Here is a 22,351-nt window from a genome sequence, read left to right on the forward strand (position 1 = left end):
GTAGTTTGTGGGTTTTGAGGCCGGAGTCTCCGAGGGAGACTCCGCCAGAGAGTCTCGGTTAAGTCTTTATTTTTATTGAAAAAGACCGGAGTCTTCGGTGTTCACCGGATACTCCGGTAGGAGAAAAAGTTTTAACCGGAGTTTCCGAGAGAGACTCCGGCATGGGTGTCTCAGTTAGTATTTAATCTTTTTGATAAAAAGACCGGAGTCTCCGGTGTTCACCGGATACTCCGGTACCTGGAGAGGCCGGAGGGTCCGGCAAGTCTCCGGACTTAGTCCTTCTGAAAGCCCTGTCAGAACCGGAGACTCCGGTGTTCACCAGAGACTCCAGTAACTTAACAAAATTGTAACGGCTAGTTCTGACACGTTTTGTGACCGTTCTGACGCCGTTTTTGGATTTGGGGCCGGATACTCCGGTGTTCACCGGATACTCCGGTCAGGTCTGACAGAACAGTAACGGCTAGTTTTTGAGAGAGGGCTATAAATACTCCCACACCCCATGGCATTTAAAGGCTTGCTGTTGCTGGTGAACTCTAGACTCTTTGAGCACTTTAAGAGCATTCAAAGTCACTCCAACCACCTCTAGTGCAAAGTTTGCAAAATTTAGTGAGTTTGTGTTTGGAGAGGGTTTAAGCCACTTGAGCATTGAGTTCTTCCTCGAGCATTCGATGTGATCATTACTCTTGAAGCTTCGTGCTTCTAGACGGCAAGGCGTCGCCCGTAGAGCACCCAAACTTTGTGGAGTGCCACGGGAAGTTTGTAATCAACTTCGAATTGAGTAAGGAAATTCTAGCTTGATCTTTGTGGTCGCTAGAAGAGGATAGGGTTGGAAAAGATCCAGCTTTTTGTGAGCTCCTCAACGGAGACGTAGGCATTTCTTTGTGAGGTGGCCGAACTCCGGGATAATCTCTCGCGTTCTTATTCGTGCAATTTGCTTAATCGTGTGATTTTGTGATTCTTCATATAAATTGCCTTAGTGATCATCTTACTAGTATTAATTGTTATTTTAGCTCTGTGATAACTAGTAGACCTAGCTTCAACTATAGATTCTAGCTACTTGCTTAAATTCGTAGTTGTTCTTGATTTCCTGTATAGATCAGAGATTCCGGACTAGACCGGATACTCCGGACCAGACCGGAGTATCCGACCTTCACCGGAGTATCTGGCAGATTTAATCCGTTGTTTTAGTTTTAATCTTCAGAAAAGCCTATTCACCCCCCCCCCCCTCTAGGCACTTTCACCTACTTGCATAGTTTCCTAGGTGAATGCAGTAGAAATTTTTTGTTTTAGGCTAATGTAGCCTACCCATTCCCTAACACTTGTTCATTTACCATCTCATGTCGCTCCTATCACTTGCAAGTGGGTCTATAAGGTCAAGACCCACTCTGATGGCTCCCTTGAGCGCTACAAGGCTTGTCTTGTGGCTCGTGGTTTTCAGCAGAAACATGGCCATGACTATGATGAGACTTTTGCTCTAGTTGCTCACATGACCACTATTTGGACTATTCTGGTTGTTGCCTCTGTTCGCCAGTGGTCCATCTCTTAGCTAGACGTCAAGAATGTTTTTCTCAATGGCGAGCTGTGTGAGGAGGTTTACATGCAGCCACCCCCTGGATACTCTGTTCCTGATGGCATGGTTTGTCATTTGCGTCAATCTTTATATGATATCAAACAAGCTCGTCGGGCTTGCTTTGAATGCTTCTCTTCGGTTGTTACTGATGCTGGCTTTAAGCCTAGCGACCACGACCCAACTCTCTTTATTCACACTTCTTCTTGTGGTCGCATGCTTCTTCTTCTTTATGTTCATTGACTTTGTGAAGAAGCATCTCAGTGGCAAGTTCTTGATGTCTGACTTGGCCCCCCTTCGCTACTTCCTTGGGATCGGGGTCTCTTCCACGCCTAACAGCATCTACCTCTCTCAGAAGAAGTACATTCATGACCTTCTTGCTTGTGCTGCTCTCACTGATCACTCGTCCTGACATTTCTCACTCTGTTCACGTCCTTAGTCAGTTTGTTTCTGCTCCCACTCAGCTACACTATACTCATCTTCTTCGTGTTTTGCGCTACCTTCATGGCACCGCTTCTCGTCGTCTTTTTTTTTCCTCGCTCCAGCTCACTCCAGCTTCAGGCATACTCTGATGCGACCTAGGCTAGTGATCACTTAGATCATCGTTCGCTCTCTGCCTACTGTATTTTCCTTAGATCCTCTTTGGTTGCCTAGAAAACCAAGAAGCAGACAGTCGTTTTCCGTTCGAGTGCTGAGACTGAGTTGCGGGTTATGGTGGCATTGACAGCTAAGGTCACCTGGCTATGGTGGCTTCTTGAGGATTTTGGTGTGACGATTACTGCACCGACTCCTCTCTTCTTTGATAGCACCGGTGCGATCAATATTTCTCGGGATACCGTGAAGCATGAACTTACCAAACACATCGGAGTTGATGCTTCCTATATGAGATTGCATATGCAAAACGGGGTTGTGACTCTTCAGTATGTATCTTTAGAGCTTTAGTTAACAGATTTCTTCACAAAGGCACCAACAAGGGTCCAACATAGCTATTTCCTCTCCAAACTCAGTGTGTTGATCGACCGTGAGTTTGAGAGAGGTGTTAGATGTATATATTCATGCACTGTAATTACCTACTAGCGCAGGGTGTTTCTTGCATATGTGTATAGACACAGTTGTACATCTTCCCCTTTGGGGGCTGGTAATACAGTTGAATTGCGTACTTTCCAACAATTTTCACGGAAAAGCCACCTTAGTTTATTCGCATGTAAAATGTTTAGCAGTCTCTTCACGTAGCGTTTAAGCTCTTTACAGTTTAAAATTCACATAAAAAATGGGTAAAGTGCAACGGAGTTATAGCTTTCAGATCCACCTTAAGCAAACAATCATATGAGAGTTGAGACAGCCTTGCCAAATGCAGGGTATATTCCTCAGCAACATGTCAGGTCATGCAACAACACACTAAACTACCAATCAAACTGCTCAGGCTTCCAGTTGATCACATGTGAACTTAAGTTTTCTGAACCTCAAACCAAACTCCAGGATAGTTTCAGACCTCCTATAAAGAATCTGGTAAATGAAGCTAACCATTCAGTAGAAGTTATGGGCCAAGATTGCACAGTTCAAATGGAACCCAAAGCAATTCATAAAACACTGGAAGAGTTCAGTACAAATGAAAAGTTATGCTACAATTAAATATTGATTATTCAATTGTATCAAAGGCACTGTGATATAGAAGGCTCTGCTTATTCGAAGTAGAGTTCTAAAAAAAAAACTTTCAGAAAGGGAAGTAGGGTAAACAAAAAGGTCAGGTATCTTGGAGTGCCCACTGCTCCTGATCCAGATCAGCATACGATACAATTCGCAGAAGTCGAAGCTAGTGAAAATCATAGCACACAGGATGATCTATGCATTCTCTATCAGCTGCAAAACGCCAAAACCTCAGTTTCAGTGGGCAGCGACGGGATTGCCCCTTTCTTTGTGGTGGTGATTGCTCCACATGCATTTGCAAATTTAATTGCCTCCTCAAGCCTCTTCTGATCCTGTACAATCAGCAGACATCAAATTTCTGCGACACAGTAAATACTGAAGGACGTTTGTGGGCAGCTTACCTGTAGCGAGGATGGATCTTGGACAATCTTTCGGAGCAGAGCACCAACGAATGCATCACCTGCGCCTGTTGTATCAACTTGTTGTACTTTGTAGGAAGGGACAGCTCCATGGAAATCCTGCAATCAAGTATAGCAAACTTATGAATCTCAGCTGCAGCAGAAGTCTTAAGTCACAGTAGTAGCTGTGCAAGTTATATACTAAAAATGAACACATCCCATTTAGTTTGACAGGACCTAATGAAATGTCGATATAAACATGCCATGAATACTCAGCATAAATAACCGTTTTCATTGGACAGTATCTAGCACAAAGTTATAAAGCATACCCTGGCATAGTACTTGCATCCTTGATCTCCAAGAGTCACCAGGAGCAGCTTCATGGTAGGCCGCCACAGCTTCATTACAACATCGTCCTCCACTGAATTGATGCCTGTCAAGAACTCAAGCTCGACCTCGCTGACCTTGACAATGTCTGCCTGGTCCCAAATACTCAAGATCTGGGTGCGGGCCTCCTCACGGGATGGCCACAATGCCTCCCTCAGGTTCGGGTCATAAGAGAGCAGTGCACCAGCCTCTTTGGCAATCTCCATGGCACGCAGATGTGCCGACCGGCAAGGCTCAGCAATCAAGCTTATTGATCCGTAGTGGAAGACTGCAGCCTGAACACATTACAATTTATGAGAATTTAACCAAACAGGGTGAGAAATGGACAGTGTGTTTCTGTAGGTTTGTTGCAAGTTAACCGGCTCAAGTCCGAGACATATCATGAGGAGTGCACACATTTTTCAGTAAATTCTACAAAAGACATAGATTTTATCCATATTTTCAATAAGCATGATCAAATCGAACCATCTAGCAGCACCTGAGCATGATCATCGAACCATCTAGCAGCACCTGATATGCCTCGATTTAATTCAAGTTGTGCAGGTAAAAAATGGGATACTCTCTACCGAATTCACATATCAAACAAGCTGTCTGGCACGTATAGTTCTTCTTTTATGTCTTAGCACCATCACACGAAACATGCAAAGGTTTTCCAAAGGTTAAATGAATCTGGGTGGGCACAAGCTGAAGTGCTGAACTACGTGACATCAGTTGAAATGCTCACAATTATTGCGCACCACAAAGAAACAAAATTTCCAGTGGTTTTCATTAATACACGGCAAGGCTAATAATTTCTACAAGGCCAGCTCGCGTCGATGGATCCAAGAATCACAGGTTTGATTAGTTTCATAACGGCTCCCCTTTGGATTACTTTTTTGTCTCCCCCAATTTTTATGCACGTCAGGATGAATCACAGAAGCCACATGACCAGATCCAGCAAAGAACAATTCGCCAACTAGAACGCACAACAAGATCCGACCAAAACCAGAAACGAAGGCGCCAATTTTGCCCAGGAATCTTTGGATTCCAGGGAATGATTCAGCAGCAAAGCTCCCAAATTAGAAGAAAGAAAAATGACACCTTTAAGCGTAATAAACAAGAACGAGCCCAAGAAAATTACAGGCGCCGCAACCTAAACCGCACGCGAAATCAGCACAAGAAACCTAGCGCTCGCGTTCAGATCCAATCAAGAAATGGGTCAATGATTCTATTGTACTCGATGGAATCAATCAAATTGTCCCTAGATCACGGAGATAACGGTAGGAATGGGAGGTCACAAAGAATCAGGCTTACTCTCTTGATGAGCTCGACGTTGAGCTCGTCGGCGGTGAGGAGCATGTCGGCACTGGGGTTGCGGTAGAACATGAACTCGCGCTCCCCGTCGGCACGCAGCGTGACGAAGGCGAGCGCGGTGCGCGCCCCAGCGTCGAAGACGACGCCGCCGCCGTCGACGCCGTTGTCGCGGAGGATGGCCGCGAGCATGCGGCCGAACTCGTCGTCCCCGAGCTTGCCGACGAAGGCTGCCCCGCCGCCGAGGCGCGAGACCGCGATGGCGACGTTGGCCGGCGCGCCCCCAGGCGCCTTGAGGAAGGCCGGCGCCTCCGCCAGCGACACCCCCGCCACCGTTGGCACGAAGTCTATCAGCATCTCCCCGAAACTCACCACCAGCTCTCGCCCGCCCGCCATTGTCCCTTGACCCCCCCAAACAACAAAGCGCTCACGGACGCAGAGGCGGAGAAAGAGAAGAGAGGGGTGTGCGCGTGCGCGTGTGGGGAATTCTCTGGTGAGGTGGCTTGGCGGCGTGTTATATAGAGGAGAGAGAGGAGGGTTGCTTGAATGCTCGGCTTTCCCTCGCGGTGGAGACGGATGGGAGCCGATGGTGGTGGCGGCGGATCCAACCCCCGGTCAAGCTAGAGAGGTTATGTATTGAGGCGTGGGATACCGTAGACATAGTTACCAGAACAAAATGTAGCAACACTGTAGCATAAATCTGTTCCGATCTCGAGATGTAACGGCTCGTAGCGATTTGAAGTCACCGAATCCCATTTTAGTGGTAGTCACAGCCGCAGCTATATTAAGTTTTGCAGGATAGCGTAGCAAGATGACTAATGGTGTTGACGATTGTAGTTAATTTAAGACTACATTGTAAATTTAGTTAATACCATGCTTTCTGCTATAATGCTGTGTGAATCCTATTTTTTATATCTGTAATAGGATGAAAATCTTTTGTATTATGGATTTATATCAATCATTTATAACATTTAAATAAGAAAAAGAAGCGTATGAGGATGAAAATACTAGTCGTAAATATGAGGGTAAGTATCTGAAACAACAAACATTGATGATATTGCATGTTTGTCTAACTTGTCAGGTTTCTTCTGTTTTAGTTTGGAATGATTCTAACAAAAGCTTGGTGTGGATTGGCATATGTCGAGTATTTATTTTGTTGATTTATTTATTTTGGATAAACATATAGCCTACATTTAGTCATTTTTCAGTTTTTTTAGATGAATATATAATCTAAATTTAGTCATTTCTGATCATATGTAAGTTCTCTGAGTTATCATGCTAATGTTCATTATATATACCAAGAAATAAGAAGGTTCACTAAACATGACATTACTTTCAAGAGAGAGAAATAACAAAAAAAAATTGACTTTTGCTTTTCGTGTCGTATGCTTCACAAGGTAAATGTTGCCCAGATACTATGAGTTTTATTTGGAATAAAAGTGTATGTATTTTGTATTTTCGAAAATATATAATACTATTTGACAGTTGACTTACACAAATTATAAATAAACACACACTAGTAGGTTTTATAGATACCATAAAGATAATGGTGTGATTTTCTAAATTTAATTCTTTAATCTCTATTTTCGATGTGCTTTAAGGATGTCTATGAATCTATGATAACCACCCTCTGCAACTTTTTATGGACGAAGAAATAGATTGAACTTAAAAATAAACTAAGAGGTGACAAGGAAAAAACCATCGCCTCCCTAATCCATACAACTTGGGGTTCAATTCTAGAAGCACCTAACCCAAATCACAAACAAACATCGAGAACTCCAGCCAAACCCAGTTGGCTCCAACGTGTCAATTCCATCCCGACGGGTCTTTCCAGCTGATCACGTACGCAACGGGACCCACGCGGCAGCGAGCTAAGGAATCCAAAGTGGGCCAGCTGAGAGTGACGTGGCTGGCCGTCCGGTTCGTAAAGGGTGGGCTACACAGACACGGCCTCCCACACCCCGGGAGAGCACCAGTTCTTGCCTGTTTCGGCGTCTCCAATGGCCATCCTCTCCCGTGAGGTAGCAAGTGTGTTATTTTTAATAATTTCTTGTATGTTTAATTGTGTTGTTTGTCTGTTTTCTTAATCGAATTCTCGCCGGTGTTTGATTGTGAAATGCTAGTGGTTGCTGCCGAATGTGAAATACAATTCCGCGCGCCATTATGTATACATGGTCTACATCGTTTATCCTTCCTAACTAATACTTATATATTTTTTAATTATCTTATCTATCTTTATAAAAAAAATTATCTAACTCTCTTGTATAAATCTCAGTATAATAAATAATCCTGATATATCATTTGATCACCAAACTATTAACCGGTACATATTGAAAGGATCCTTATCAATAGTTGGTTAGGAGATATTAAAGAGGAGCAAACAAGAGAAAGGGAAAGAAAACTTTCTTAGTTCTAGCTAGCAGCACTACGGTATTTAAGTGGTCCGGTCGTGCTGCCCAGTTCAAAATCTAAACATTAATTCGGATGATATATTAAGGAGCTCTTTTATTGCACCCTTTGTTTCTATCGACCCTCCATTATTTTCCATCCAACGGAGTAGACTGATTAAGATTCTCTTTCATCTATTTATAGCTATATTCCTATAAAATATACCGAGTTATAAAAGATCCGATTGATCTACATATTCACTGAATTGATCAAGCAATCACCGTGTAAAGCTGGATCCCATTTCTACTTTCAAAAATATATTTAATCTTAATTTATTTGTCTTCCATACATAAACGTATAATAGTTATCTTCTATAAATTTTAAAAATAGATTTAATACTTTATTATTTATCTTCTATACTTATTTAAATTATTATATACTGTATTGATTCTACGTATGTAAAAAATAGGTGCAATTGCTAGTACTCCGATAATCCCCACCAACTAACCGGGATTCTTCAGCCGATTGAAGTTCAGTTACGAATCCCCTCCGTTTGGATGATAACTGAAGTAGTTTTTTAATGGAGAACTGAAGTACTTTATTTGAACTAAATCATACCGTAATTATCATTTTGAGAAACTATGTTCTGCTATGCCATTAATGAAGGATAACGGAGGCAGATTCTCCATGAGTTCTGTTACCCAATATAAACTTCTCGATCATGTGAGCTACACAATTACAATCAGGTTTCTTGAAGAAAGATCGCTTGGTATATATCTAGATCAGCGCTTTCATCATGTATAACATGTGGATGTTAATTTAAAGTAGGTTTATACATAATAAATTATTAATGTAAAAATTCCATAATACCCTACCCAAGGGAGTAGAATGTACCGTAAAAATCCTTATACTAATAGCGCAACAAAAAGAGCAAATATTGTCCACAGACTACAACGACCATTTTCAGGGAAAGGAAAAACAGAACAAATTACAATGTTAAGCTCTACCTAACTTTGCCTGGTGGTCGGTAGCCGTTGGTTTAACTGGCACCACTGTTCAGAACGTGCTTCAGCGAGTAGCGGTTTGTTTAAGTGGCACCATAATGTGCTTCAGCTGGACGGTAGGAATTTCGTCAAGATATAGTCTAGTAATAAAAATCTAATTTGAGATGATATTTTGAAATTAGTTTTAAACTGTTAAGGTTATGAGGCGTGACCGAATACTTTTTCCGCCCCAGTGCTCAGGACAAGGGGCATGGTGTTGCACGCAGGCAGCTGGTATTGCCCTGGAGAAGAGGGAAGCTGCACTGGATGTGCAGTGCTTCTCTAGCAATCTATGTTTGTGCCTTCACGGTCTCACACCTCAGCATCTCTGCCAACTGGAAAGAAGCAACAAGAACGAAGCAGAGCAAGACGAGACCGTAGTTCTGTAACCTGAAGAACGGAGAAAGAAATACACGAGACAATGTGCAGCACCCACACAGTTTAGCTGTACACGTTGATGACCTGGTTATGTTGATTACTTTGCCTGTCACTTTGCTATGTGCATGTTTTCCCATTTCTTTTGGGAGTAGTACATGTCTTTTTCTGCCTTTTCAGGTTGTGTTCTTCCGTGGGTGCGTCATGTGTGCAAGATGCCGAGATGGGCTAAGTTTCGAAAGAACGGAGCAGAGCACTGTTGTTTTTCTCGAGACTTATCTTTTTTGTGCGTTCGTCTGCGTATTGTACTAAAATTTCTTAAAAGAGAGACTTATCCCATCTGGATGATGCTGAGCACGGGTTAGGACTTTAACAAGCGAAGAGTTGGGCACCGGTGCCATTGCTTTTTCAGTTTTTCTACGGTCCACGGCTAGGATTCCGGCCTTAACTTTATGGTCTCACAGCCATCAGCTCCTGACTCCATTTTATCCGCTAGCTCTAACTTTTGTCAACGACGAAGGATTCCTGTGTTCAGCTTTCAGCAACTAGGGCTACAACCATACCCGCCATTTGTGAAAGGCCAGTTATTTGATTCGACATGCCGTGTTGGTTATGTGCTGAGGCCTGGACCGAGAGGGACCCGACGACATGAGAACAACTAGAATAGCAGCGTCACTCGACCTGACGTAGCTAGACTTTAGATGGCAAATCTGACTTCACCTGCACCACCAACTCATGAAAAAGGAACGAAGAAACTGCAAGCTCCTTACCTGCTGTTCTTGACCTCACCCATCATCATCACGTCAGATGCAATCACAGGCAATTATCAATGGCAGCCGACACGATTAAACTACTCTGCATGCGTGGGTAAAGGCACTGGCAATCACACGGTTCACGCTCATAAAACCTGCGGCGAATAGAATCCGGTAAAAACCACGCGGGTGGACCAACTTTTTCTGCAGATCACCGGCGTGCCTGTGTCTCGCCAGAGGTTTTCTCGGATGAACTACTCGTGTTTTCAGAGGTCGCCAAGCTCGCCGTGTTCGCGGCATGCGAGAATCACAGTCGACAGTAGAATACATACGCTGGGCGTGGCCTTTTTGCTTCACGTGCCAATATCGCGCGCGGAGGAGAGCATGTGGATCGTAACATGGAATTGCTTCCAACATCGCAGCACAGGACGATCGATGCTGCCGCGTCCGGGGCCTCTCACTACTGTCACCTCGGTTGTAACGGTAACGACATTTACAAGATAAAAAACTAAATTGGTAACATGAAAATAACTATAGTTTTTTTAGTGATAAATCGAGAATTTCGTTAACATCCGTGCCACACCGAGAATTATCTCCACAACTAAACAGAGCATGCCATACGATGAATCGCCTGTCCTGACGTTCCACGGATGGCTCACCTTCAAACATGCGATAATATATTGTCGAAAGAACATGATTCTCAGGAAAATACATACAGCATTTTTTGAAAGAAAGAAGTACAAAAAACTGTACGGTAACGAAGATCGCATGGTTCAGAGTTTTTCTTTTTAAGGAAAGCATGGTTCAGAATTGTAAATTGTAATTACCGAGAAATATGGGCCTTTCAAATTTCATCACAGGCTCACAGCCCGTATTTTCATAGTTTGCAGATCAGGCCCATATAAGTGTTCCAAATTTCCATCTCGTCCTGTACAGGGGCTCTTGTGGAAAAGAAAAAAGATAGCGTGGGGAAGCCGGAGAGGGCACTGCCCCTAGTCGTCGTCGTCGTCGACTCGTGGTGGTGGAAACGGCGGATCCTCCCTATAGGTGAGGTGGGGTGACCGCCCCAGCTACTGGCGTGGTTGCGTCTGCGTGCCTCCAGCCGACCGGAGGTGAAAAAGAAAGGTGTTGGCGTGCTGTTATCTATTGATGCTGTTGCAGTGGGCCGGTGGACTATATTTCAATTTCGTTGTGACCCATCGATCCCCTCATGGCCTCATCCCCATCTGCCCTGGGCCCTTGGCCATCCGAACTCTCAGCCAGACATGCGACAGCCAATCAGCCCATCGATCTCCCAGGCAACTAGCGACCAGCCCCCATCGATCTCCCAAACTCCCAGTCCGCCTCCAACAGCCCCCATCGATCTCCCAGTCCATCTCCGAGCTCCGGCAGTCCCCATCGACCATCGCAGGACTGCCCCATCGATCTCCTAGCTTGGCAGCCGCCAGCCCCCATCGGTCCTCAATTCCTCAGCCCCCAGTGCCGAGCCGGCGGCGGCTTCTAGCCTTCTAGCTTCTTCCGTTCTACGACGCCTGCGAGGCTGCGACGCTGGGCACGATCCGGCATCCGGGACTCTGGGAGCCCCTGCTGGCTGCTGGCGGACGGCGGACCTGCAACGGTGGGCGCGACCGCGCTATCCGGGAGCCCCAGCTGCGAACGGGTCACGGGCGGACGGCGGTCGGCGGACCTGCGGTGCTCGGCGACCAGCTCGGCTACGACTGCGAACCAATCCAATCCGGTGCGATCATGACTCGTGCGGCACTGTGGGATCACTGGGATGTGGCTTGACGCTTGACGGCTTCCCTAGGTCACCCAGCATACCACCTCTTGTTGCCTACTTGCCTTGATGGAGGAAGAGGAGGCCGGAGGTGCCCCGGCTGCCGGCGTTGCCGAGCACGGCCATGGCTGTGGCCGCGCTACTGCTTCAGCTGCAGTAGCGGTTCCGGTGGGAGTTGGCATTGGCCGAGGCCGCGGTGCCACCAGCACGAACCCCACTAGGAACAACAACAAAGGAATCGGCAAGAAGACTAAAATAAATGGTAAAATTCGTTATTATTTGATTGAAATATTTTGTAATTTAGCAATTTGCTTAGTCATTCATGTGCTTAGTGTAACATGTACTTATTATCTTATTGTGTAGATTTGAAGAACTATTTTACAAGTTTGAGTGGTGGTCCTCGAGCTCCAACCACCCAAGCACCCATGAAAGTCGCAATGCCGCCAATTCCATAGTCGGAGAAGTTGAAGGCCATGCTGCCATTGAAGCCATAGTATCTAATATAGCTCAAGTTGAGATTGGTGTTGATGATGCACAACCACAAGCACAACAAGAAGAAAATGAACAAGAAGGTATTGTCCTTATTGTAGAATTTAACCCGCTTGTTCATGTTGTTGCTGATCCGGCTCTTAGAATACCAATTGAGGGATTTCATGTTAATATTAAATCTGAGGTTAGGAGAGCTTATTTATTGCGAGGCCCCACCCAACCTATAGGTCATAATTTTCCTCGCAAGCGCGTTGGAAAGGATTGGAGACTCTTTCAACCGAAATAGTTTAAGGACTATGATTGGTTGGAGTATAGTGTGTCAAAGGATGCCGCATTTTGTTTCAATTGCTTTCTTTTTAGGCAAGAAGCCGAGCATGAAAAATTTGGTTATGTGGTTTTCATAAAGACAGGGTATGATGATTGGAAGCATGCATATAGAGGGTTATCTGGTCATGTTGGTGGAGTTTCAGGTTGCCACAATAAAGCAAGGTTATGTATCGAGGATTTTAAGAATCAAAGGGCGAGTATCTCCCATAAGATCGATTCTAACTCTAAAGACACAGAAATGCTATATGAAGTTTGTTTGACTGCTGCTTTAGATGTTGCAAGTTATCTCATTTCGCAAGGTCACGCATTTCGTGGATATGATGAATCTGCCTCTTCCTTAAACAAAGGCAATTTCTTAGAGATGATTGATTGGTTAAAAAAACGCAATGAGGAGGTAAGGGTTGCATTTGATGAGTTGTGTCCAAAAACTACCCGCATGACTTCTCACAAGATTCAGAAGGACCTTACACAAAGTTGTGCAGAAGAGATCACTGAAGTGATAAAGGAAGAGATTGGGGATAGTCTTTTCTCCATTCTAATTGATGAATCTCGTGATATCTCAATAGCAGAGCAAATGGTTGTACTTGTGAGGTTAGTAGTTATTTTTTTATGCATTATATTGAAATATTCATTGATGACTCGATGTGTTAAGCAACTAACTGTGCCATTGTGTCATGCAGGTTTGTGAAAAAAAAGGAATGGTTGTGGAAAGGTTTCTAGGTCTTAAACATGTTGAAGATACAACCTCAAATGCATTAAAGAAAGCTTTGACTTAAAGATGGCCAAATGGGCCAATCGGGCCGGCCCGGCACGGGCCCATCTCGGCACGGCCCGAAATCGGCACGGCCCGATTGGCCCATTTACTGTTACGGGCCGTGCCGTGCCGGCCCGCGTGCCGAGCCGTCGGCCCACGGCACGGCCCAACTGTCACCGTGCCGTGCCGGGCCGGCCCACGGCACGGTCGGCACGATGGGCCCGGCCGGCACGATGGGCCCGTTCGGCACGATGGGCCCGTTCGGCACGGTGGAGGCACGATAGGCCCGTTTGGCACGACGGGCCCGATCGGCACGGTGGAGGCACGACGGGCCAGGTCGGCACGGGAAGGCACGACGGGCCCGGCCGGCACGGGAAGGCACGACGGGCCCGGCCGGCACGGTGGAGGCACGTTGGGCCCGTCAGCACTCAAAAAAATAGGAAAAAAATCAAAAATAATAGCTAAAAAATCAAAAAAACAATAAAAAATATGGAAAATAAATACATAACATCTTTATTGATTGGTTGCCTCGTTAAAAACCTTTCTACTAGAAGGAAAAAAGAGTACAACCAATGATTATGCTCCGAAAATTACATGGTTTCATTAGAAACCCCAGAATTTTGCTTGCAATTTTTCATATGCTTCCTCAAGTGTCCCGTTCCATGTGAAGATCTGGCACCTATTTCTATACTGCATATATTACACTTAGCAAATCTTACCTGTTCCCCGTTAATTTCTTTGAAGACCTTTTCAAAATGTTGCCACACTTGAGACCATACACCTGAGTTCTCGGCGCCTTGATCCATGAATTGAAATATGGAATTAGTTTCTTGATGTGAAGTGAATACTGGCTACTTGGCTAGCAAATAGGAAAAGAGAGATGGGTGGGCAGGGTGGAGTTTGAGATGGAGTAGATGGTATTTATAGGGATGAGAGGAGAGGTAGGTGGGGGTGGGGCCGCGGGGGGTATTTTAAAAAAATAAACAAAAAACATGAATAAAAAAACTTAGAAATAATAGGGGCACATGATTAATTCTAAAAATGAGCTTTATTGATAGGTTGCCTCATTAAAAACCTTTCTAGCAAAGGAAAAAAGAGTACAACCTAGCTCAGAAAATTTAAAATTACATGTTCTCATCAGCATCTAGATACAAATTTTGGAATGATTCTTCAAGCTCAGTATTTTCTGCAGTGTGTTGCATTCGTGCTTCAGCTTGTTCCCAATCCTTTACTATGGTGAGTATTTCAACCATCTCACTTGACAGATTTGTTCTTCTCTCTTCGATTATCCTTCCTGTAAGACTGAAGGCAGCCTCAGAAGAAACTGTAGATACAGGAACCGTTAACAAATCTCGCGCTAACAGTGAAAGAACTGGATAATTCGTCTTGTGCTCATGCCACCATTGCAGTATGTTGAAGTTTTCTTGTTCGTGGCTGATAACGTCACTGTCGATGAAGGTAGTTAGCTCCCCTCCGGATGTTGGAATTCCGGTGCCCGTAGACGATCGTGACGAAGAGTCTGAACTTCTTGATGAAGAACCTGCACCAAATATTTTTCCCCACGTTGTCGTCTTCTTACTTGTTGTGGGTGCTAGTGGAGGTCGTTGCAGGCGAACTCCGCCATACTTTGTTTCATATTTACTATAAACTTCGAATAACTTAGAACGAACATTAGTATAATAATTAGAATAATCATGGCCAAGAGCATCACCTAGAATTGCGAGAACTCTACAGAAAGCTGCAATTTTAGCTCTAGGATCTAAAATAAAGGCAAAAGCGTATAACAAAGGAATTTCTTTCCAATACTTTAAGAATTTAGATTTCATAGGAACTACACAATCTCTTAAAAGATTGTCATTTTCATAGTTGTTTAAATGAGTAGCAATTTCAACAATATTATGCACTACTAAACAAGATGTTGGATAATAAACTCCTGATAAACTCACAGTTGAATCATAAAAAAATTCAAGAAACTCCAGTATCCTTTCAGCAACATACCAATGCGCTTCCGTGAGTAAAGTTTGACCCCCATGCTGATGGTAATGTGTATGAATAAACACACCAAATGTGCTCTTATATGGTATCAAATTTTTAAGCATCAAGAAAGTAGAGTTCCATCTCACCGGCATGTCCAGAGCAAACTTACGTGGACGCACACCCATTGCAACACAATACTGTTTATATGCTGCAATTCGTTGGTTAGAGGAGTTCACAAAAGATATTGCAGTACGAAAATCTTCTAAGTATCGCGATAACCTCTTCAAACCGGATTTTACTATAAGATTGATAATATGACAAGCACAACGTTGATGTAACAAGAAAGATTCAGCATAGGTACTAAACAACGGAGTAAGAATATCCATTGCTCTAGAATTTGCACCGGCATTATCTAAAGTGATAGAAAATATTTTATTCGTGAGGCCAAAGTCTGCAACTACTTGAGATATTTTTTCAGCAATATTTTCACCGGTATGCGCGTTGTCAATCAAGCGAAAACCTATTATTCTCTTTTCTAATTCCCAATCATTATTAACAAAATGAGCAACCACACTAAGATAATCCTCTCTAGCCCTACCTGCCCATATGTCCGAGGTCAAAGCAACTGAAAATGTACATGTTTGCAACATTTCTTTAAGTTTGCTACGACACGTATTGTAGTATTTTACCATATCCCTACTAGTTGTCTGTCTAGAAACATGCGTGAACCTAGGATTATGAGCTTGCTTAATGTAATCTTCAAATGCAGCAGACTCACCGATATTGAGTGGTAGATCCGCTCTTGCAATGAAGCGACATAGCTCTTTTCGAGCATTGGCAGAGTCGTACTCCCAATGATGAACAGAGCCGTCGGGGTTGTACTGCAACACCGTCTGCTTCATGGCTGCTCCACTCTTTCGCTTGCAACTTATGGCGTGCCTCTTCAAGTGCCCCGTTCCACCCGAGGGCTTTGCAGATAATTCATTTTTACAAATATAACACTTAGCATACCTGACACTTACCCCATCTTTCTCTTTGTAGATCCTTTCAAAGTCTTGCCAAACATCGGAAGTACCGGCTCTTGATCTTTTAGACCCGCTGCTTGCTAATGTGTGCGCACTTGTAGAGCCTGACGATGGCACTCCTGCTGCATCACCTGGATCTGGATGTGAACCAACCGGAGGTTCACCGTCGGGTCCATCATCACCTGCAGCACTAGTATCAAAGGGGCCGTAGTCCCCTGTGAGTCCTTGGAGAAAAAAATCATGATCTATGGATGTATCATGATCACCGGCATCCATGATCAATGTCGAATGACACTACAAAAATTGCAAATATTCAGAGTTAGAAATAATCAAATAATAAAACTAATAATAAAATAAGACTCAACAACGATGCAAAAAAATCACCAAGATTTCTTCAACTTCAAGATAGCAAATCAGCAGGATGACGATTTTGGAATTGCTCGGATTTTTTTGCAATAATTCAAACTAATTTTGCCAAATTATCGCTAATTCTCACGAACTTTGAGACAAGAATGAGAGGAGGAAACAAGAGAGAAAATGGTGTTGCTGGTGTGGAATGGAAGGGCAAGGTGCTCCTCTATTTATAGGTGAAAAATGGTGATTTTTGCAATTTTTTTCGAATTTTTTGGAGCTCAAACGGTCACAAAACGGCTATAAAATTCAAAAATATCGGGTTAACGGGTTAAACGGGCCGTTCCCGGCCCGTTTAACCCGTTAACCCGCGTGCCCCCGCCGGCCCATCGTGCCCCACGTGCCGGCCGGGCCGTGCCCCCCCGCGGTGGGCCGTGCCGTGCCGTGCCGGCCCGGCCGTGCCGTGGGCCGCCGCGTGCCGAGCCGGCACGGTGGGCCGTGCCGTGCCGGGCCGACCGTGCCGTGATGGGCCGGCCGTGCCGTGATGGGCCGCCGCGTGCCGTGCCGGCCCGGCCCGGCCGTGCCTCCTGGGCCAACCGTGCCTGAGCCGGGCCGTGCCGGGCCGTGCCGTGCCCGTGCCGCCCGTGGGCCGGGCCGTGCCGTGCCGGCCCGTCTCAGCCGGGCCGTGCCGTGCCGGCCCGCCGTGCCGCGCGCTCGGCCCAGGCACGGCCCGTGGCCTCGTGCCGTGCCGGCCCGGCCCATCTCGGCTCGGGCCGGGCCGTGCCTGGGCCGTGCCTACAGTTCCGTGCCTCGGGCCGGCCCAATAAGCACGGCCCATTTGGCCATCTTTACTTTGACTGAGGTTCTTGCTGACCATGGTTTATCTATTGCTAAACTAAGAGGGCAGGGATATGATGGAGCTTCAAACATGAGAGGTGAATTCAATGTTTGCAAAAACAAATTCGTGATGAGAACCCTTATGCTTTCTATGTTCATTGTTTTGCTCACCAATTACAATTGGTCATTGTTTTTGTTGCAACTTGTTGCTCATCTTTTGATAATTTCTTTAACTATATGAATTTGATTGTGACAAGTATTAGTTCATCTTGCAAAGGAAGGATAAGTTACTTGTAAAGCATCGCGAAACCATTTTGGCAAAGTTGGAGAGTGGTGAGATTTTTAAAGGAAGGGGGAAGCACCAAAGCACAAACTTGACTAGACCTAGAGATACAAGATGGGGCTCTCATTTTACAACATTAGTTCGTATTGAGTCAATGTGGGATTCCATAGTCAAGGTGTTGGCCATGATTCATGAGGACGAACATAATCCTGGTCGAGTAGGTGGTTTGGTGCGCAAAATGGAGAGCTTTTCCTTTGTTTTAAACATGAAGTTGATGTTGAAAGTGTTTCGTATTACACATGATTTATCTCTCCTGATGCAGAGAAAAGATCAAAATATTGTTCAAGCCATGTCATTGCTTATTGATGTGAAAGCACGTTTGATCACCTTCAGAAATGTTTCTGAAGGTTGGGAACCATTATTGGAAGAAGTCAAATCATTTTGTGTTGCAAAACATATTCCAATACCAAATATGGATGAGGCAATACCAAGATGAGGTCGATCAAGACTTGATGGGAACTTAATCACTCAAGAACATCATTACCGTGTTGATACATTCTTTACTATACTTGATGCTATTATCACAGAGATGGATCATCGCTTTAATGAGGTATCATCGGAGTTGCTCGTTTATTTTTCTTGTCTTGATCCAAGAAATTCCTTCTCTAAGTTTGATGTTGGTAAGAATGCTCGACTAACGGAGATCTATGACGAATATTTCACAATTGTTGATCGTTCTCTTATAAAAGATCAACTTGAGACCTTCATTATACATGTGAAAAGAATTGATGATTTCACTGTTTGTCATGATCTTGGAAGTTTAGCCGTGAAGATGGTTGAAACTGAAAAGCATATTGCTTTTCCATTGGTCTATCGCCTCATTGAGTTAGTATTGATTCTATCAGTGGCAACGGCATCAATTGAAAGAGCATTCTCGGCTATGCACTTAATCAAGACAGATTTGCGTAATAAGATGTCCGATGATTGGCTCAATTACTTATTGGTGCGCTACATTGAGAAGGAGATTTTTAAAGGACTTAATTGTGATAAAATTAAGAAGAGTTTTCAAGTCATGAAAGACCGCAAAATGGACTTGCCGAGGAAACCTAAAGGATCTAGACGTGCTTAGTGTTTTACTAGTAGTATGTATATTCTCGTAATTTTCACCAATTTTTAAGGCATATGACCACTTTATTATTACTAATTAATTGATCTTTATTAAATTGACAGGTTGCTTTGATTCATTATCTTTTGGTGTATTTTAAATTATATGGTGCTGGTGTAAGACCTGTTATTTATTTCTTTATATTAGAGGTATCATCGGAAATCTTCTTTTACGTCGTTCATTTACCGTTCACACTTTAATTTATATGATTGCAATATACGAATGCGGTGTGGAGTATATTTTTACTTTTAATTTACTTTTTCGCTCTAATTCGCCCCCACCTAAAAATTTTAGCTGGGTCCGCCACCAGTGGTAGTGGTGCTCGCGAGGGCTCGTTGGTCGGGGACAGCCGAGGTGGGGGCAAGAAGAGAGATGGATCGATCTCTCCCTGTCACGGTGGCCGTCGCCGCCGCGCTCATCTGCTGCTTCGGCCTCTGCCGCGGCGAGCGGCTCGGGGCGAGGGAGTGCGAGGAGCTGGGGTTCACCGGCCTCGCCCTCTGCTCCGACTGCAACGCCCTCGCCGAGTTCGTCAAGGACCAAGGTATGGTCTTATCGTCCTCTCTCGTGCTGCAGCTGCTCGTCATGTGCTACCGATAAGATTTGCGATCTGTGCCGAGAAGGCCTTGGCTGCGTAGGACTCCAGAGTCATACGGATGCTAATTTATCAATCTCAGATTTACTCATTTGGAGTGCGAAATCTGCGAGGAGTGATCAGGATCGAGATGTTTGCAGCTGGGAAATTGGCTCACACTAGTCCAGGGAAACTTTTAGGGTGGTAAGGTAAGATAGGATTTTGGATCACAGATTATTGTCAATTCAATTAAGAGAACAAAAGCTCGATGGGATTTTGAGATTTCCCCGTGTTGCTTCTTCGTACAATTTGGGATATAAGTTCTCATCTTGTTAATAAAATAAAGCTCGGTACAGGCTATAAAACTGTGATCTCCTCGATTTAGGGTATGACGTTTGTGGGGGACATTCTGAATTGAAGAGCTCTTGTGCATTAAGACGACATCAATTGGATCGCATATTTGAGACTTGTCCTTTGCTTAGCACTTAGCAGGTCTAGATCAAGCCATCAAGCTGGTGATGGTTGTGGAACCTCACTATTTGGGTCAGTTGTTTTGGTTTATCCTTATAGGAGCATTCTGAAGCTACCGGTTTTGAAAAAGAATTCATTTTGTTATCATCTTGTAATTTGGAGCACTATACTTTACCAAGCGTGTTCATTGCTTGTTTTTTGGATGAAATCTTTTGTTTCAATTGCTCCATTACCACCGTCTATTGCCAACACACCTTGGGGGGGGGGGGGGTCTTTTTCACTCGTGCAAATTGGATGTTTCTGAACAACTTATTGGTTTGTCCGCAGAACTAGTGGAGGACTGTCGTAAATGTTGCACTGAGGATTCAGACGATTCTATCAGTAAGGTATGAACAATGGATCTCTATGAATTGCGATAACGAAGACGAGTGTTTTACTTCTAATCGGCAATAGTAATTTTTTCGCTTTTGGATTATACTGCATTTTCTGTAAATTCTGACTGTCTTTTGATTCACGTGAATAGTGTTTGGATTTTATAGGGTTGGCCAGTTAGTTGTCATTGTTATCAATGCTTTTAGCTCTTTTAGACACAATTGTAAGATGTAGTGTTTAAACGTACCTAGTAGCATGTACACAAGACTCACATGATGCCTTTTATTTTAGGATGAACATGAGTATCAGAAGTACAAAATTTTGCCTTACTTCCACCGGATATAATACCTGACTATACTTATTACATGATGCAGCTCACATTCTCCGGTGCAATTGTTGAGGTGTGTATGAGAAAGCTGGTGTTTTATCCCGAAGTTGTTAGCTTCCTCGAAGAGGATAAAGATGACTTCCCTTATGTTGAAGCCCGTTATTCCTATGGCTCTCCACCAAAGCTCATAATGCTTGATGACAAGGATGAGCAGAAGGAGACCATAAGGCAAGTTCTACTTAACTCGAGAATAAGCATATAGTTTCTGGGAGAATAATGTAAATTATTGCACTTCTGCAAATATTACAAGGCTGCCCGAACCATTTTCATAAGGTTCTGCCTTAATTCATTATGGGCTACCTTGCTGGCGCAGTCGCACTGTATATGTCAGCTGCTTCCTGTCCTCCTTGCTCATCAAATTTTGTCACATAATTCACGGAATAATCTGAATATCTGATGACTGATGCAATAGGCAGAGACATGGTGGATGTTTTTGTGTCTGCATGGTACTTCTCATTTGAACATAGTTTTATGAACTCAAAACTGGTCATATACTGGTACAGTGGCACTTGAGTGCTTTATATAGCTGCAGTAGTATGTTCACATTAGGCCATTGCTAAAGTGGCCTGAATTTTTCTTTGACGCACTATTCTTTCATAGATGAAATATGTTGCTGTTGTACTCAACAATTTGTTTTTTTTTTTCATTCCTGTAAACAGGACATACCTAATGTATGGTAAAAGCAGTGTTTTCAGTTCATTGGTTCATTTACTAAAAATCTATAACCAACTGAACTTGCAGGATCGACAACTGGAAGCGGGAGCATATTCGGCAATTTCTCAAGGAGAAGGTGAAGCCAGTGAAATCAGACAGCTGAGAGTCTGAGATGAGTTCCTGTTCTTGCAAGACATTTCCAAGTTGAAATCCCAGTAAACCGTACGGAGCTTAGTTCTTTGCAAGCAAAATCGCAGCCCGCTGGAGATGTGCACCCAATTCTGAACAGCATGCGTACACCGCAAATGTTTTGCTAGAGAATTTATTATTTATGGCTTAAATTTGCTCTGTTGTATTTTTAGGGAACATTGGTTCTGCTATTACGGTTAGGCAGCTGGTACTTTGATACATGAAAAATTAGAGTTGTTTCCTGGACCTTTACCTCAATAAAGTGGGTAAAAGAATGCCAAATGTGCTTTCATTCCACGTTTTTTTCATCTTCATTGTAAGAGCAAATGTACACAAATTCTGCCTGGAGACCTGGAGGGTTTCATTTATGCTAGTGCTTAATGAAGAAAGTGTCAGATATTTGCAAATCCAATGGAAACGATCCAGACTCAGGTCAGCTGCTGCAACGCACAAGTGGACGCCGGCTCATGCACGGCCACCACGGCCCAACAGCGCGGCAGCACCGTTTCGGGAGAAAAAACGTAGTGTACCACGGCCATGGACGCACAAGTGGCCGACGCCGGGGAGACGGCACGTAGTGTAGCCAGCTACCCGAGGCCGGCAAGCGACGCCATGCGGGGGAACGCGAGACGCACGAGGCTATGACAGTTGGAAGGTCATCTGAAGGCCTGGGACTGGAAGGTCATCGGCGGTTGAAGGCAGCGCATGGACGCACGGTGCTGGCACGGCACGGATGACCAGGTGAGCGCACGCAGTTCAGGCCGGCGAAGGGCGCTTCTGCCTGGAGATGGCCGTGATTCCACCCACAAGCGATACAGAAACCGCGCGCATGTTCGCGCAGCGACTTAACCAATAGCAGGACAGTTTCTATGCG

General features: G+C 44.3%; 3 protein-coding genes across 3 annotated transcripts; 2 read left to right on the plus strand and 1 right to left on the minus strand.

Moving 5' to 3' along the window:
- Nucleotides 1-3,166: 3,166 nt before the first annotated feature.
- On the minus strand, nucleotides 3,167-5,890 carry LOC133909360 (fructokinase-1-like). The gene is made up of 4 exons (XM_062351759.1): nucleotides 5,293-5,890; nucleotides 3,942-4,274; nucleotides 3,616-3,732; nucleotides 3,167-3,546 (listed from the first exon to the last, which is right to left on the minus strand). Exons 1-4 carry the CDS (start codon nucleotides 5,683-5,685, stop codon nucleotides 3,424-3,426), a joined length of 966 nt encoding a protein of 321 aa, XP_062207743.1. The 5' UTR covers nucleotides 5,686-5,890; the 3' UTR covers nucleotides 3,167-3,423.
- A 4,899-nt stretch (nucleotides 5,891-10,789) lies between these two features.
- On the plus strand, nucleotides 10,790-21,785 carry LOC133909361 (uncharacterized). Its single transcript, XM_062351760.1, has 5 exons — nucleotides 10,790-10,871; nucleotides 19,148-19,373; nucleotides 20,202-20,260; nucleotides 20,621-20,802; nucleotides 21,376-21,785. Exons 2-5 carry the CDS (start codon nucleotides 19,205-19,207, stop codon nucleotides 21,449-21,451), a joined length of 486 nt encoding a protein of 161 aa, XP_062207744.1. The 5' UTR covers nucleotides 10,790-10,871; nucleotides 19,148-19,204; the 3' UTR covers nucleotides 21,452-21,785.
- On the plus strand, nucleotides 17,822-18,796 carry LOC133908282 (uncharacterized). The gene is made up of 3 exons (XM_062350274.1): nucleotides 17,822-17,896; nucleotides 17,990-18,074; nucleotides 18,255-18,796. Exons 1-3 carry the CDS (start codon nucleotides 17,822-17,824, stop codon nucleotides 18,794-18,796), a joined length of 702 nt encoding a protein of 233 aa, XP_062206258.1.
- Nucleotides 21,786-22,351: the final 566 nt, after the last annotated feature.

The sequence above is a fragment of the Phragmites australis genome, chromosome 2 (genome assembly GCF_958298935.1).
Source record: "Phragmites australis chromosome 2, lpPhrAust1.1, whole genome shotgun sequence".
Classification (NCBI taxonomy): Eukaryota; Viridiplantae; Streptophyta; class Magnoliopsida; order Poales; family Poaceae; genus Phragmites; species Phragmites australis.